Source organism: Haliaeetus leucocephalus, unplaced genomic scaffold, assembly GCF_000737465.1.
Source record: "Haliaeetus leucocephalus isolate CR32 unplaced genomic scaffold, Haliaeetus_leucocephalus-4.0 Scaffold830, whole genome shotgun sequence".
Taxonomy (NCBI): domain Eukaryota; kingdom Metazoa; phylum Chordata; class Aves; order Accipitriformes; family Accipitridae; genus Haliaeetus; species Haliaeetus leucocephalus.
This window is the reverse complement of record NW_010973266.1, coordinates 5,238,159-5,251,267: the sequence shown is the minus strand read 5'-3', so window position 1 is coordinate 5,251,267 and position 13,109 is coordinate 5,238,159. Positions and strand designations below refer to the sequence as shown.

The window sequence follows — 13,109 nt, the reverse complement described above, 5'->3', positions numbered from 1 at the left end:
AGAAATCAGTAAGGATTTTCATTCAACAAGCTCCTTACATTTTTCCTTAAAAGGTAAGAATAGCTCGGACAAAATCAGTCTTGGCTTGCGACCAGTTCCTTTGCTTCTGCTGATCTGAGTGACATGGTATTAAGCTCTTAAAAGCTTCAATTTTACAGAGTAGTTACCACATCCTAGTTTATGCTGCTCCAGTGCTTAACTTTGCTGCTGAAAAATTGTGCCCTATTTCTAGTCTACATTTGTGTTTCTGAGGTTTCCGCTGACTTCATTTTACTCTACCTTTGTGTGTCAATTAAAATCTCTCTCAGACTTGAAGATTTTGCACTTCCATATAGATCATGGCCAAGGCCTCGCAGATTTCTCTAATATAAAGTTTCTCAGGGTTCCTTTCGGTTGGTGTAGCATCTTCATTACCAGTTTTTCAAGATGACACCTTATTTACCCAAAACGTAGATATAAATAATTGCTCACGGTATCAAAGCTCACTCATCTACAGCCATCTCAGATGTCATTACACTGTGCCTCACAGATATACCATAGCGACAACAGGCTTCATTTTGTAACATCCACCTGACCTGACATTCTCTATAGAAGTTTTATCTTTAGTACCTTTAATCATTTCCAAAGGAATGGAATCCTCAAGAAACAATCCTGCTAGTTACATAACTTCAGGTCTTTAATTTATTTTTTTATGGCTCATTACATATACTGTTATGTTACCAATATATTTACTCTTCTTTTCAGAAATTGAAAATTGTGGGGGACAATTAACTGGTCCCAACGGGACACTTACCAGCCCTAACTACCCAGAACGTTACCCTGAATTTACGTACTGTGTCTGGCATATACAAACAGCAAAAAACTCGAAGATAAACTTACAGTTCCAGGATTTTTTGTGAGTAAATGCCCTAATGCTCTATTAGTCTTTTTTTCATTCTGTTTAAAAGCATTACTTTAAACACAGGAACCAGAAGCGCTTTCAAACTTTTACACTTTTAAAACGTGCTTTGCTGACTCTTATGATAAAGTAACTGCAACGTGTTCCACATCACTATACGCTACCCTATAGCTACCGCAGTGCCAGTCAGTGGAACGCAGAAAGCATTTCAGGTGACTAGCCATGAGGCGCAGGGCCATTTTAAGCTAGCCTGCATGATCTGAATTTAAATCCATCAGTATAAATAAACCTTTTGCTACATAAGGCACATGTTTAAAACCATCAAGTGTACTGTAATTGCAATTTAGGACTGAGGGTCAAAAGAAGAATAAAGCAAACATTGCCCAAAGTATGTCTTCCTTAATATTGCTGGCCATTGGGCAAAGAAGGTAACATAGCACTGGCTTAAGTAATTCCAGGTATAAATGCTAATGGATGCATTGGCATAAGGACACCACACTGGCATGGATTTTCCTGACCCATATTGCACTTTATCAGGGTTGGTCTCCCATACATAGCAGCCTGGTAGCCCTTTTTTGGCTTTCCCTGCATCAGTGGACACTGTGCACGGAGGAAAGTCTCAAGACCAAGCTAATTCAAAGGGCGATATCTTCAAGAACATTTCTGGAGATATTCAGACTGCAGAATGCTGTATAAGAATTCAGTATTAAACATATAGGATTCTATAGGAAATAGTTACCTTGACCACTGCCCTCTGAGATGATGAACTCCGCGCAGCATGATGTATGCTCTCACCAGTCCTGCTCAGGGTCCATCTGCTGATCCAGGAACGGAGATGTTGTCCTGGAGGCATCCACCCACCGCGGTACAGCTGGTGCTTTTCATCAAGGGTGGCAAGCACCAAGATAAGCTCTCATGCCGACCGATAAAAAGGGCAAGAGCCTTCCTCTAGTGACATACACAAGAGGTTTCAGAGACCTGCTTAAGTCAACCCTACACTTTAAAAGCTCTTTATTTTAGGATACAGGATTATTTACATATATATATAAAAATATGTATTTGAAGGTGTGGTTATGTTCAGTAAATAAGTAGCAATCGATATATACAGTATCGGGGCTATAAAAACATAGCTGATGCAGCTTCTGTGGAGAGCTACAGCAAAATGTTTGTTATTTCAATGGGAGCAGAATCACACTCTTATTAAGCATTTCTTGCCTTTGAGGGATTTCCATGTTTTATTTAGTTTTAATAATGTCTATTTATGTGTTCTTTTATTCTCCATTCTGTTGTTTCAGTCAACTGGAATTCATCAGACACTTTATCTGCACTGGATCCTCTATCCAGTATGAGCAATGTTCTCTATACTCAGGTTTCCCTGTAATTATTTTTTCTCTGTCTACAGCCTGGAACTAGACCAAAACTGCCAATTTGATTTCACAGCAGTCTATGATGGCCTCACCACTAACACTGGCTTAATAGGAAAAGTATGTGGTCTTGCTCAGCCCACATTTGAATCTTCTTCAAATGTTATGACAGTTGTGTTATCTACAGACTATGCCAACTCCTACAGAGGATTTTCTGCTCAGTATACCAGCACTCCACTGCTAGCTCCTGAGGAGCCCAACAGTAAGTACCCTCACTACATGAATAGGATGCTGTTTCTTGTTCTCACATATGAATCTTCCCTTCCCTTACAAATATCAAGAACTGATGTTTGATACTAAGGATTTAAGTCTTTTTAATGGTAGTCATTAACCCTCTTTACATACAAAAATCCCACATCATCTCACCTAAGGAGCATAAGTTATTACCAAACCCATCTGTGAGAGAAAGCCTGTTCTTTCACTTTTTGGTCCTTTTTTCTGGCTGGCACCGCTGAAAATCTCAGTTTTTCCTTGTTTTGGACAAAGCAGGCATTGTTACCATCCTAGAGATGCTGAGATAAACTTTTTTTGACTGGTTAAGTTTAAATGTTTTTGTTCCCTTAGATACTCAGGTAAATGGTCTGCACTGGTTAGTTAAACAGGGTTTAGATGTGTTGCAATTTCCTTTCCCCCAGAGCTTGACCACTATCCTTACTGGTTCCATGTTTGCATGCCCATCCTCTCATTAACTGAAGTGGAAAACGAACCTCTAAAGCCTTGATATCTGCCATAAATCAATTTCCTCACCCACTGTTCTGCACTAGCACTTTGATTCCTTTTCCCTTTTATAAAGGGAAATTCATTCTGTGTTTCTGGGTTTAAAATTGAACTTTCAGCATGAGTTTTATATGGTTTTGCTTATCTAACATTTTTTAAGTTGAGCATGAAATTTTGTTCCAACTTCTGCATGACCTTAAACATGCATGAGCCATTTCAAACTGACAAATCAAGAACCATTCAACAGGTTCAAGTGTCTAGACCAATTGAGAAATGACTGCAGCAGTTTGTGGTAACATGGTGGTTTTGTGGTTTTTAATTTCTCTTTCAATGGCAGCACTCCTTACATGCTCTTCAGATAGCATGAAAATTGTTCTGAGCAAGTCTTATCTGACCTCCCTTGGTTATAATGAAACTCACCTACATCTGAATGATCCATCTTGCAGTCCAGCTGTAACAGATTCAGTGATCTTTTCCTTCCCATTAACCAGCTGTGGAACAACTAAAAAGGTAAAGGGAGAAAAAGTTCTGTGAATAACCTAACAAAAGCTTATGAATGATAAGAGCTTGTAAAAGCAGTTTATGAATATCATGTGAACAAGCTGATTTACTTTCACTTAGCTCATCCCGTTACCTGCTTCCAGTCTTGAAGTAGAAAGAACCTTTTTCCTCTTTAAGAGCCTGATGATCAACGAGCCTTTTGAAGGAAGTCCAGGGGAGTCCACACAAATTCACCCCAACTGTTTCATTCCCTCTCCAACCCAGTTTATCAGAAGTAGCACAATGTTAGGTACGCAACTCAAACATTCCCTGCAAGTGATACAGCTGGCACTTGTCATGGTGTCACAAGGAAAGGGGAAAAACCCCAAGATGTGAAGACTCCCAAGAGCTAGTTCATAGCATTGTTTTGATAAGGGTGACTGAAGCATAGCTGTGGTACTTCCCACACTCCATGCAGTATTCCTTAATCTTTTTGCTGAACAGGTTGGTTCAGCATTTTGAAAAAACAGGAGGAGGGTTGATAACAGTTTTTTGGTTGCAACCTGTTTCACATTTCAAAGGTAGCTTGAGCCTCTGATAAACATAGCTGGGTGGCTTGGTAACTTTAGTACAACTGCTTTCAACAGCACTGCTCATATAATCACAACTGAGCACTTCATATGATTCCATTTACAGGATGAAGGTCATAGCATCACTTACACCAACGTTATATCTCTCTCTGCAACTGGCAACATTATCACCCGTCAAAAGAGCGTACAGATCATTGCAAAATGCAAAATGGAAAACAATTCAACCTTAGAAGTCATTTACATAACAAAAAATAATATAATCCAAAACACAACTGCTGTGGGAAAATACAGTGTTAGCATGTCATTCTATGATTCAGATACATTCTCCAAGCCTGTATCTGAGTCCCCGTACTATGTAGACTTGAACCAAACCCTTTTTGCTCAAGTCAGTCTTCATTCCACTGACGCAAATCTTTTGGTGTTTGTTGATACCTGTATAGCGTCTCCACAACCTGATTTTGGATCGCTAACGTACGACTTGATCAGAAGCGGGTAAGACTCTAAATTATTTTGACTGTCTCCTAATATGTGAGGAAATATAATCTAAATGTCAACGGTAGTTCTTTTGTCTCTCTTCCACTTACCTTCTTTAGTACACTGTGGTTGGAAGCTAAATTTCACAGAAATTTAAAGGCATTACATAAACAGAGCTAGCTAAAACAAGCACCACATTGCACTGGGCAGAGGCAAAAAAGCACAGTACTGTGTGCCAACTTGTAAAAATAATGCCCTAGTTAAAATGCTATGGTTACAGTTAACAGTAGTTAGCAAGAATGATTATTGTATGTGGACTACTTTAACAGCTCTGTAAATTCTGTTGCAGCTGCAATAAAGATGACACTGTGGTAACCTACCCACCACTTGAACACTATGGAAGATTCAAATTTAATGCCTTCAGGTTCCTGCAGAGCTCTCCATCTGTTTATCTCCAGTGTGATATTTTAATTTGTGACAGCAAAAACCCAAACTCTCGCTGTACTGAAGGCTGTATCTCCAGGCAAAAAAGAGCTATTTCTGCATACACGTGGAAAACTAATACCATAGTAGGACCCATCCGCTTGAAAAGAGATCTCAGGTCTGCTGATCACTCAGGTAAGAGGAACACATAAATTAAGAACCTGATTTAAGCTCTTCCTCGGTGTAAATCCGTTACCTTCGTTCCACTGATGAAATAAGTGAATTACACTAGTTCAAAACTAACGTGGCACCAGAGCAACAGGTTCAACAAAGCTTGTGTTTTGTGAGATCACAGAAATACTGTTCAAACCAACAGACTGATGGCTTTTTGGATTAAGGTGTGCTCTTTGAAGTAGAAAAAGCAGCACTCGCTCCTAGTTATAAAAGCAGTGCACGCAGAATCTGACTATGTGTTCAGAAAAAGTTATGAAATAAAAGATTTCAGATTTTCAAATGTGACAGTTTTTGATGAGGCATACAAAAGGACCACGGCTCATTTCCCAAAGCCACAGACTACTTAAAGAACACATTCCAAATAATAGCCAGGCTTTGTTACAACCCATGTATCTTCTAACAGTCCACTCAATTTCACTCAGTTTTATTTGTTGGTAGTACAGAAAAGCAATGCCAGATGATAAACACAGATGACTTACTCCACACTAGGTTAAATCCTCACACTGTACATATTGCCTATTAGAACAAAAATATGAAGAGGACAGCCACTGGAGCAGAACACAAGAACACCATGCTTTTAAATTAGAGCAGCAAAGCTGTTTAAGACAACTAAGCTTTAGTGCCCCCATCTGACATACTCTTTCGCACAATTTGCAGTCTGCTTTACAGTGGTCTAGATGAGTAGACAGCTAACATAGACTACAAAACATGGAAAAGCTATTTGAAAAAGCTTGTATTGTTACTCCCACTGTGCTCATTGTGCTTTTCTCAGGTGAAGCTTTGTGCTCAATAGAAGTTAGAACAATGTGCCATATGCTTTCAGGTGTCAGATCTAAGAAGTATTAATCACACTCTTAATAGTAATAAACATTTTCTTCCTTTTTAAAATAATTATTAACCTCTTTGAACTCTAGCAGCTTTTTAAACATGTTCCCTTTTCTTTTAATAGTGAAAGACTTTGCATCCATATGCTAGAAACCGGACACATGAATAATGTGAAAAGGATGCAAGTGCAAATAAATCACTCAAAGTATTATAAAATATAGATTAATTCCCACAGTATCTTTCATGATTTACAGAAAAGTAATGAGTTTTACCAAGGACCAGCTAGTAAACCATTAGAAGGGACAGAGTTAGAACGACAAGTTTCTTTTTTGCCCAGCTTTGCTTCAGCAATATGTCTCCCATCTATCTCTAAAGATAATGACAGCACTGCTTGGCAGAAACTTGGCTACAGCAATACCAAAGAATTTGTTAACGTTGCGATGCTATTCTGCGTGATTATTACAAATTTTTACAACTCTTCAGTACTACAGATTCAGAATTTGCAGTTGGTGTGGGTCAACTCCTCAGAACAGAAATATCTGAAAAAAAATGCTTGTTTAATTTTCATTGAAATGACATGGTATTCCAAACTTTAAACATCCCACTTTATTTTTTCTCTACACAGAATCCCTCACTAAAGCAGATCCTGAAGAAACACTGAACCTGCAACAATACAACTTCTACACTCTTTCATTTGTGGTTTTAATTTCAAATATTATCATTGTGGTAGCTGTGATACTAAAATATCACAGTCGCCAAACAGGATACAGCTACCAAAAACTCCAGAGCTCCTATTAACTACTTCAGGATATTCTGAATTTGTGTCAACTTCTATTCAGATTTGACACCCAAAGAGGGGAGAGGGAAAAAAACCCAAACCAAACAAAAATCAATAAACTAACAGCCTTGGAACACAACAATGCTTGGAAACATATTTCAACTTTTTTTGTAATTAAACCCTCTCAACCTAGTACTCTATCTTAAATCACCAAGATGAAAAAGCATGTAAGTGTCTACCTCAGGGTGTTTCTTATAAAGGAAGTAAAAACTAACTTTACAGGTCTAAAAGGACTTGTAAAGTACAAGATAACTTAGGTCCTTTTTTCTTCAAAAATAAAAATTATCTTTTTATCTTTTTGAACCACTCTGAAACTGCGCCTGGCATGAGTTAAGCTGAGGGACAACCGCGAGATGTCTGTTCAAAGCTAACTACCCTCTCTTCAAAAATCTCCTCCTGTGGGATGCTACCATCAAGATCTGACAGTCTTCAAAAGACATCAGTTTTCAGGGAGAAGAAGAAAATACTAGACTAGATAAAGATACCGGATTGTATGTGCCTATGCTGCTTGCTCAGTCAACACTTGCTTCCCCATCAACAGCTTTTGCTCAATGCATTTTAAGACACTGAATACAAACTAGGAGTTTACCATTAAGTCTCTATACAGTCCAAGTGAAATGGTGCACCCCAGAATTCAAAGAGCAATAAAGAGAATGAAGAATGAAACTTGACCTTCCACAAGAGGGACTTCCGAGTCACATTTCTACCTCCCCAAGTGACAGCAGAACTGATCCCAACAGGCTGAAGTAAATATGATGCAATAAGGCTAATTCTCTGGCCTAAGGTTGGTGAAATGCAGCAGATCCTACCTACCCCAGCACATTCTATCTGGCAAAAAAAATCCCCTTGAGAGGAACCATAAATGAAGTACTTACATTTCTTAGGATAATGAAACACGGATAAATAGAAGTCTGCAAGTATACATTCATTTCAGTTGTTCCTGCATGGCTCAATTAACTAAGGAGGGAAAAAGTATAATGACAGTCTTGTTTTAGGCATCACTTGAGGAGCCTAGATTCCTAACTTAGTGCCTGTACAGCCAGCAAGGCTTTCAAAGAACCCAGGCTGGGGCTCAAGTTAGCCTGTCTTTCTAAACCTGACTCCTTAAACAGTCTAAGTTAGGTAATGCCAGTACTACCCTTCCTCTTATAGATGGAGTAATAAACATCTTCACAGGAGTGCCGTTAAAATAAACTAAAAGCACAAAGAAACTACATTCTGTTCTACTGGTAACATGTTACACACACACAAAAAAAATCAAGACAACAAAAAAGTGAACTGATTACACGTAGGTAAAAAGATAAGCTGTAACTCAGTTTATTTAGAGTACTTCTCCATTGTTCGAACTGAAACTGGGAAACTGTTTCATACGGCTTTGAACAATGCTCTTTAAATAAATAAGCCACAAAGGGCATACAAAATTCTTATATTTAGGAAAAAACCCACACATTCTTAAGAACTTTCATAAAACTAACAAATGTGTACAATAGTGGATAGAATTACAGTAACAAAATGCAAGTCAACAACACTGAGGTTCTTTACAGTTATAACTCCATAAATACTAAGCTTTGTAAAGTATAATTGCTCTTAAAGTACTTACACTGAAGTCCTATATCTATATACATCTATCTCTCTCCATTAGAGAACCCTTCGTTAGAATCATAGTGCGCTTGTGAAATTTTGTTTGGCTTTGAGTTCTGAACCAAGTCCATTAAGAGAACCATTTTGTTATCTATATGAGTCTGAAGAGCCTGGATTTGGCGATCAATATAGTCCATTAGTTTTTTCTCCATCAGATCCATATTTTTTGAGATAATCTTTTCCAAATAGGAGCAAATAGGCTGTTGTTCTACCCTGTGAAAAGAGCAAATATAAGAATAAGTATAACCTATTTCTTAATGGCAAGGAGCATGACAGAGATCTGGGCACTTGAACTTCTTTTCAATTTAAAATCTCATTTATTAGACAACAAACTTCAGAAGGTATTAGGTTTTTAGCACAAGTAAAATACCTTGCCCACCTGCCACATTAAATCTCAGGAGTTTTTTTAGAAACATGCTAGGGTGTATAGCCATCTTCTTTCAACCCGATTTTTTCAAAGGCTCAGACAGCTTATTTATGTATGACAAAATCCATGCAACTCAACAGTATACAGAGTTCAAATTCTGTCAGTATGGCAGACTTTATTCTTCTCAGCTAAAGTCTTTCAAGAGTTATACAAACTATGCAATTCTTTATTTTTGCATCTGCATTCTTTAAAAATACTGCACTTTCCCAGGAGCTGGAGATATTCAGGCTTTGTTAGAACCCCAATTCCTACATCTCGCCATTTCCACTATTGCTCCTTAGGTATCAAACTGGGTGCTCTACTACTATGAAGTTTGCACTGTAAACGCCAACAAATGAGGAGGGACAGGAAAGATGGGTGGGATGAGATACACTGAATACAGCAGAAAGATCATGGTGCACAGTGTGAAAAAAAGAAGAGATAAGAATCAGGAGGTAGAAGTAGTCAAAATGAAAATGTAGGAACAGACAAGAAAGACAAACTAAACGTATATGAAATTGCAGAAAGACCAGACTTTTTTTTAAATCATAAAATGTGAAATGGAGGCAAAAAAGACACAAACAATTTAGTAACAAATGATGCGATTTCTTCTGAAAAATCTCCTATATTCAAGCAAGTCATCTGAAAAATTAATTGTAATCATGTTCATCGCCACACAGCCTTCAAAACCACATATTTTAAGATTCACAATTACTGTTAATGAGAATAAAATGCTTACATGATGATCTTGTTTATTTTTTAAACTTGTCAATAAATAGTCAAACTACTACTTTAATAAGTTTACCAAACTTAACTTACCCAACACACTGAATGCCTTCCTCTTTAGTCACTGCATTTTTACCAAAATGCCTATCGCCATCTTTTAGCCGAAGACGATTTACCTGACTACATAAGTTTTGAAGAAAAGGAAGAAGCACCTGTGGATTAGCTACATTTGGGGTTTCGCTCACTTGTTCCTGCATACGCAAAGATCCCATGACTTTAAAATCATTTCTGAGGTCAACTGTATTTTGCTGGGTAGTAAGTCTGTCAGAATCAAAAGTATTCCCTCTTTCGGGTACCTGTGTGTTCAGATCATGACTTATTTTTACGTCTTCATATATTGTTTCACTTGTTAACTGCTTTTTAACAGGCAAAGGTTCACTGGCTGATTGATCTAGCAATGTCTGAATAGCTGCACTGCGCAATCCATCTATTGCATGGTCACCTCCAAAGTCTGAATTTTTCCCAAAGATCCAATTAAGTTTGTCTCCAAGAGGTAAACTGTTCTAATGGAAAGAAAAACAATACGATTAATATTTAAGTATTAAAATATACTTGAAATTATACAATAATAGCAATAGATACTTTATAACTCAGCATTCTACTACTGTGATGTAAAGATTTTACAAGTAGTTCTGAATTCTATTCTTAGGAAAAAGCATAGGAAAATATTTTCCCTGTACATATTATGCATTAAGTATCTTGTCAGTTTCTAAGTAACAAAACAGTTTTACTGACTTCATTTTTACCATGCTATGTCCCCAGGACAGAACATTTTTAACATCAGATGGATTCAGGATTCTGCTGAAATAGCCTACTTTGCAGGACTAGAATCTAAATCAAATAAACTCTGTAAGAGCACGTTCCCTTTAGTTGAAGGTGACAGCCTTTTAACAACCATAAAGGAGACAAACCGGCCCATCTAACCTACACCCCAGACGTTACAGTGAACATGCCCACTATCCTTGACAAGCAGCGACAATGGAAACAAACAAAAGGAGAGCAGGGTGGCAGTGAAGTTTAAAATGATGATGACACAGTTTTTAACTCTGGACTTGATGTATGCACAGTGATTCCCTGAGTACACGATCTTTATTCACTGCACTCATTTAAGGGTGGCAATAGTTAAACCAGGATTAAATTGGCAGAAAGCCAAGTGCGTTAAAAAAAAATAAAACAAAAAATCTTCTTCATCAAATCATCTTAACCATTACAGAAGGTACGGTCACAGATCAGTACCATTTATGTTTATGGAAAAGCAGAGTGACTTACTTTCTGCTGACATCGGACCATGTCCATGAGTTGCTGAGCACCTGGAGACAACTTAGATCCCATAGACTCCATTATAGTTTGCACTCTGTCTAGATCTATGCTTGAGCCTAGTGAAGGAAAATCAGTTGCTAGTTTTGCAGACACTGCTTTCACTTGTACAATTATTTTACTGATGAGTACTCTTTGTTTCTCACCAATGGAGAGCAGCTATTGCAAGAAGGAGAAAAAGTATTTTGGTTAGGAAAAAAATAGTTTCATGTTTTCTTTGTATGTATGGGACAATGCATTATTCTTTGAGTCTTGGGAAAAACAATGCTGAACTCTTTTCCAGGGAAATTAAGCCGATTTCTCCTTGCTATTACTCTTTGAAAAATTCTGACTGTAACAGAAGTGTCTGCATGACTCAAAGATAAACCAGGCCTTGATCTTCTAACCACTTAAGAGCAGTGGCCATACAGATTTTCATAAGGTTGTTTAACCGCATCAGAGTTAACAGTTCTAATTACATAGCAACTGTTGATTATCTGCAGTTTATCTGGTTTATGAAGTTTTTTTCCTCTAAGACTGTATTGTCTCTCTCATATAAATATCAAGTCTTCATAAGAAAACTGTGATACAAATTTAAAAGGACAACTCTGTCAAGACAAAGTACTACCTAACAGATTTTTAAGTGATTATATGAAGTAATGAAGTGTATAAAAACAATAATTTGAGTAAGAGCAATGCAATTTAGTCCATTAAGTGATTAAAAAGACAAAGAAAAATAAAACAATTCTGTTCAACTCCCTACCTTAATTCTACAGGAGGCTGCAGGGCATTCAAACTTAAGGTACTTTTTGTACAAAGTAACCTTTTCAGTTTCGCTAGAAAAAATAAAATAAACGAGCTGTGACATCACTATATAAAGTACTTTTTTCTTTAGTAGAAATACTGTGTATCATTAAATATTTAGATAAGAAACAAGACTGGCTGGAACATATTTCTAATGTGGTATAGCAGTTTTAATGCTTCTATGCAACTTGTATAGAATCTTATCAGATATGTATGTAAAAAAGGATTTGTATGTGTACGTACATTATCTACTAGGGAAGCTTTTGAGGTTCAGTACATTATTCACACATCTTCCCTGAGGCTCTGAGTCGGCCATTTTTATTTAGCTAATTAAGCAGCAGATGTGGCATGTAACGACTTAAAAACAAAAGAGAAGACATTGCTTTAATTCCCCTGGCAAAGCATGGAAGGAAACATTGAAGGGGAAAAGAAATCCTTCTTTGATTTTTTTATTTTCTCTCTTGTTCTTAAAAGTGCGAGATGACTACATATCAAATAGACAAGAGGTCTTTTGTAAAGATCAGCTAAAATAGATCTGCTGAAGAGATGAGCAGATCTGTTGTCCAGAAAGATTAAACGATACAGAAATGTTGCACCTGCCCTAACTCCTTCTGTAGTCTTACCCAACAGAATTTCAGAGTGGCACTTTATAACTTACTGAATTGAACGTTTCGCTAATTACAGAAGAACAAAAAGGTAACTAGCGTAACTGCAGCCTTTTATCTTTATCAAAGAGGCAGCATTCGTGCAAGCCACCCGTAACTGTGAGGAGAACACCAGGGTTATCCCAGGCGCCCGCAGTGCCTGTGCCCGTTCACCAGGTTTGCAGAGACCTTCCAGAAAGACCAAACCGGGTGGCTTTCGTGGTGCAGACATCAGGTCTTTACTAGTAGGAGCACCTTACAGATACACAGGCAGAGAACGACGTTGCCAGTCAGAGAAGGGCCAGACGCTGTTAGGGACCCAGGAGCAACCCCCCCCAGGTCGACGGCCGCCTCCCGCTGCTGCAGGCACCCCCCGGTGCCCGCCAGGGCCGCGGCCAGAGGCCGCCACTCACCCCGGGGACCGGGCAGCGCCCAGGCTCTCTCCCCGGCCGGTCCCGCAGTACTCCTCGCCCACGTAGACCTCCATGTTCCGGGCCTCGCTCAGGATACCGACGGAGACCATCTCCCCGGCGCCGGCGGGCCGGCACTCCAGATGCAGCTCGCAGGGCGCCTCGCTCCCGCCGCCCGTCCGCCTCTCCACGACGACGGCCTCGGTACTGCGGGGGGGG

General features: G+C 38.6%; 2 protein-coding genes across 2 annotated transcripts in view; one reads left to right on the top strand and one right to left on the bottom strand.

Moving 5' to 3' along the window:
- The window catches only part of CUZD1 (CUB and zona pellucida-like domains 1), a 34,102-nt gene extending 27,239 nt beyond the window's left edge, over nt 1-6,863 (top strand). The window contains exons 10-15 of the mRNA XM_010582021.1: nt 745-895; nt 2,301-2,524; nt 3,377-3,549; nt 4,216-4,601; nt 4,933-5,201; nt 6,691-6,863. Of these exons, the coding sequence (XP_010580323.1) occupies nt 745-895; nt 2,301-2,524; nt 3,377-3,549; nt 4,216-4,601; nt 4,933-5,201; nt 6,691-6,863 (1,376 nt within the window). The remainder of the gene's footprint in view (nt 1-744; nt 896-2,300; nt 2,525-3,376; nt 3,550-4,215; nt 4,602-4,932; nt 5,202-6,690) is intronic.
- A 1,646-nt stretch (nt 6,864-8,509) lies between these two features.
- LOC104840804 (chromosome unknown open reading frame, human C10orf88) overlaps nt 8,510-13,109 on the bottom strand; it is a 4,763-nt gene continuing 163 nt past the window's right edge. The window contains exons 2-6 of the mRNA XM_010582020.1: nt 12,894-13,097; nt 11,796-11,868; nt 11,006-11,212; nt 9,770-10,239; nt 8,510-8,757 (exon numbers count right to left, since the gene is read on the bottom strand). Of these exons, the coding sequence (XP_010580322.1) occupies nt 8,529-8,757; nt 9,770-10,239; nt 11,006-11,212; nt 11,796-11,868; nt 12,894-13,097 (1,183 nt within the window). The 3' untranslated portion in view covers nt 8,510-8,528. The remainder of the gene's footprint in view (nt 8,758-9,769; nt 10,240-11,005; nt 11,213-11,795; nt 11,869-12,893; nt 13,098-13,109) is intronic.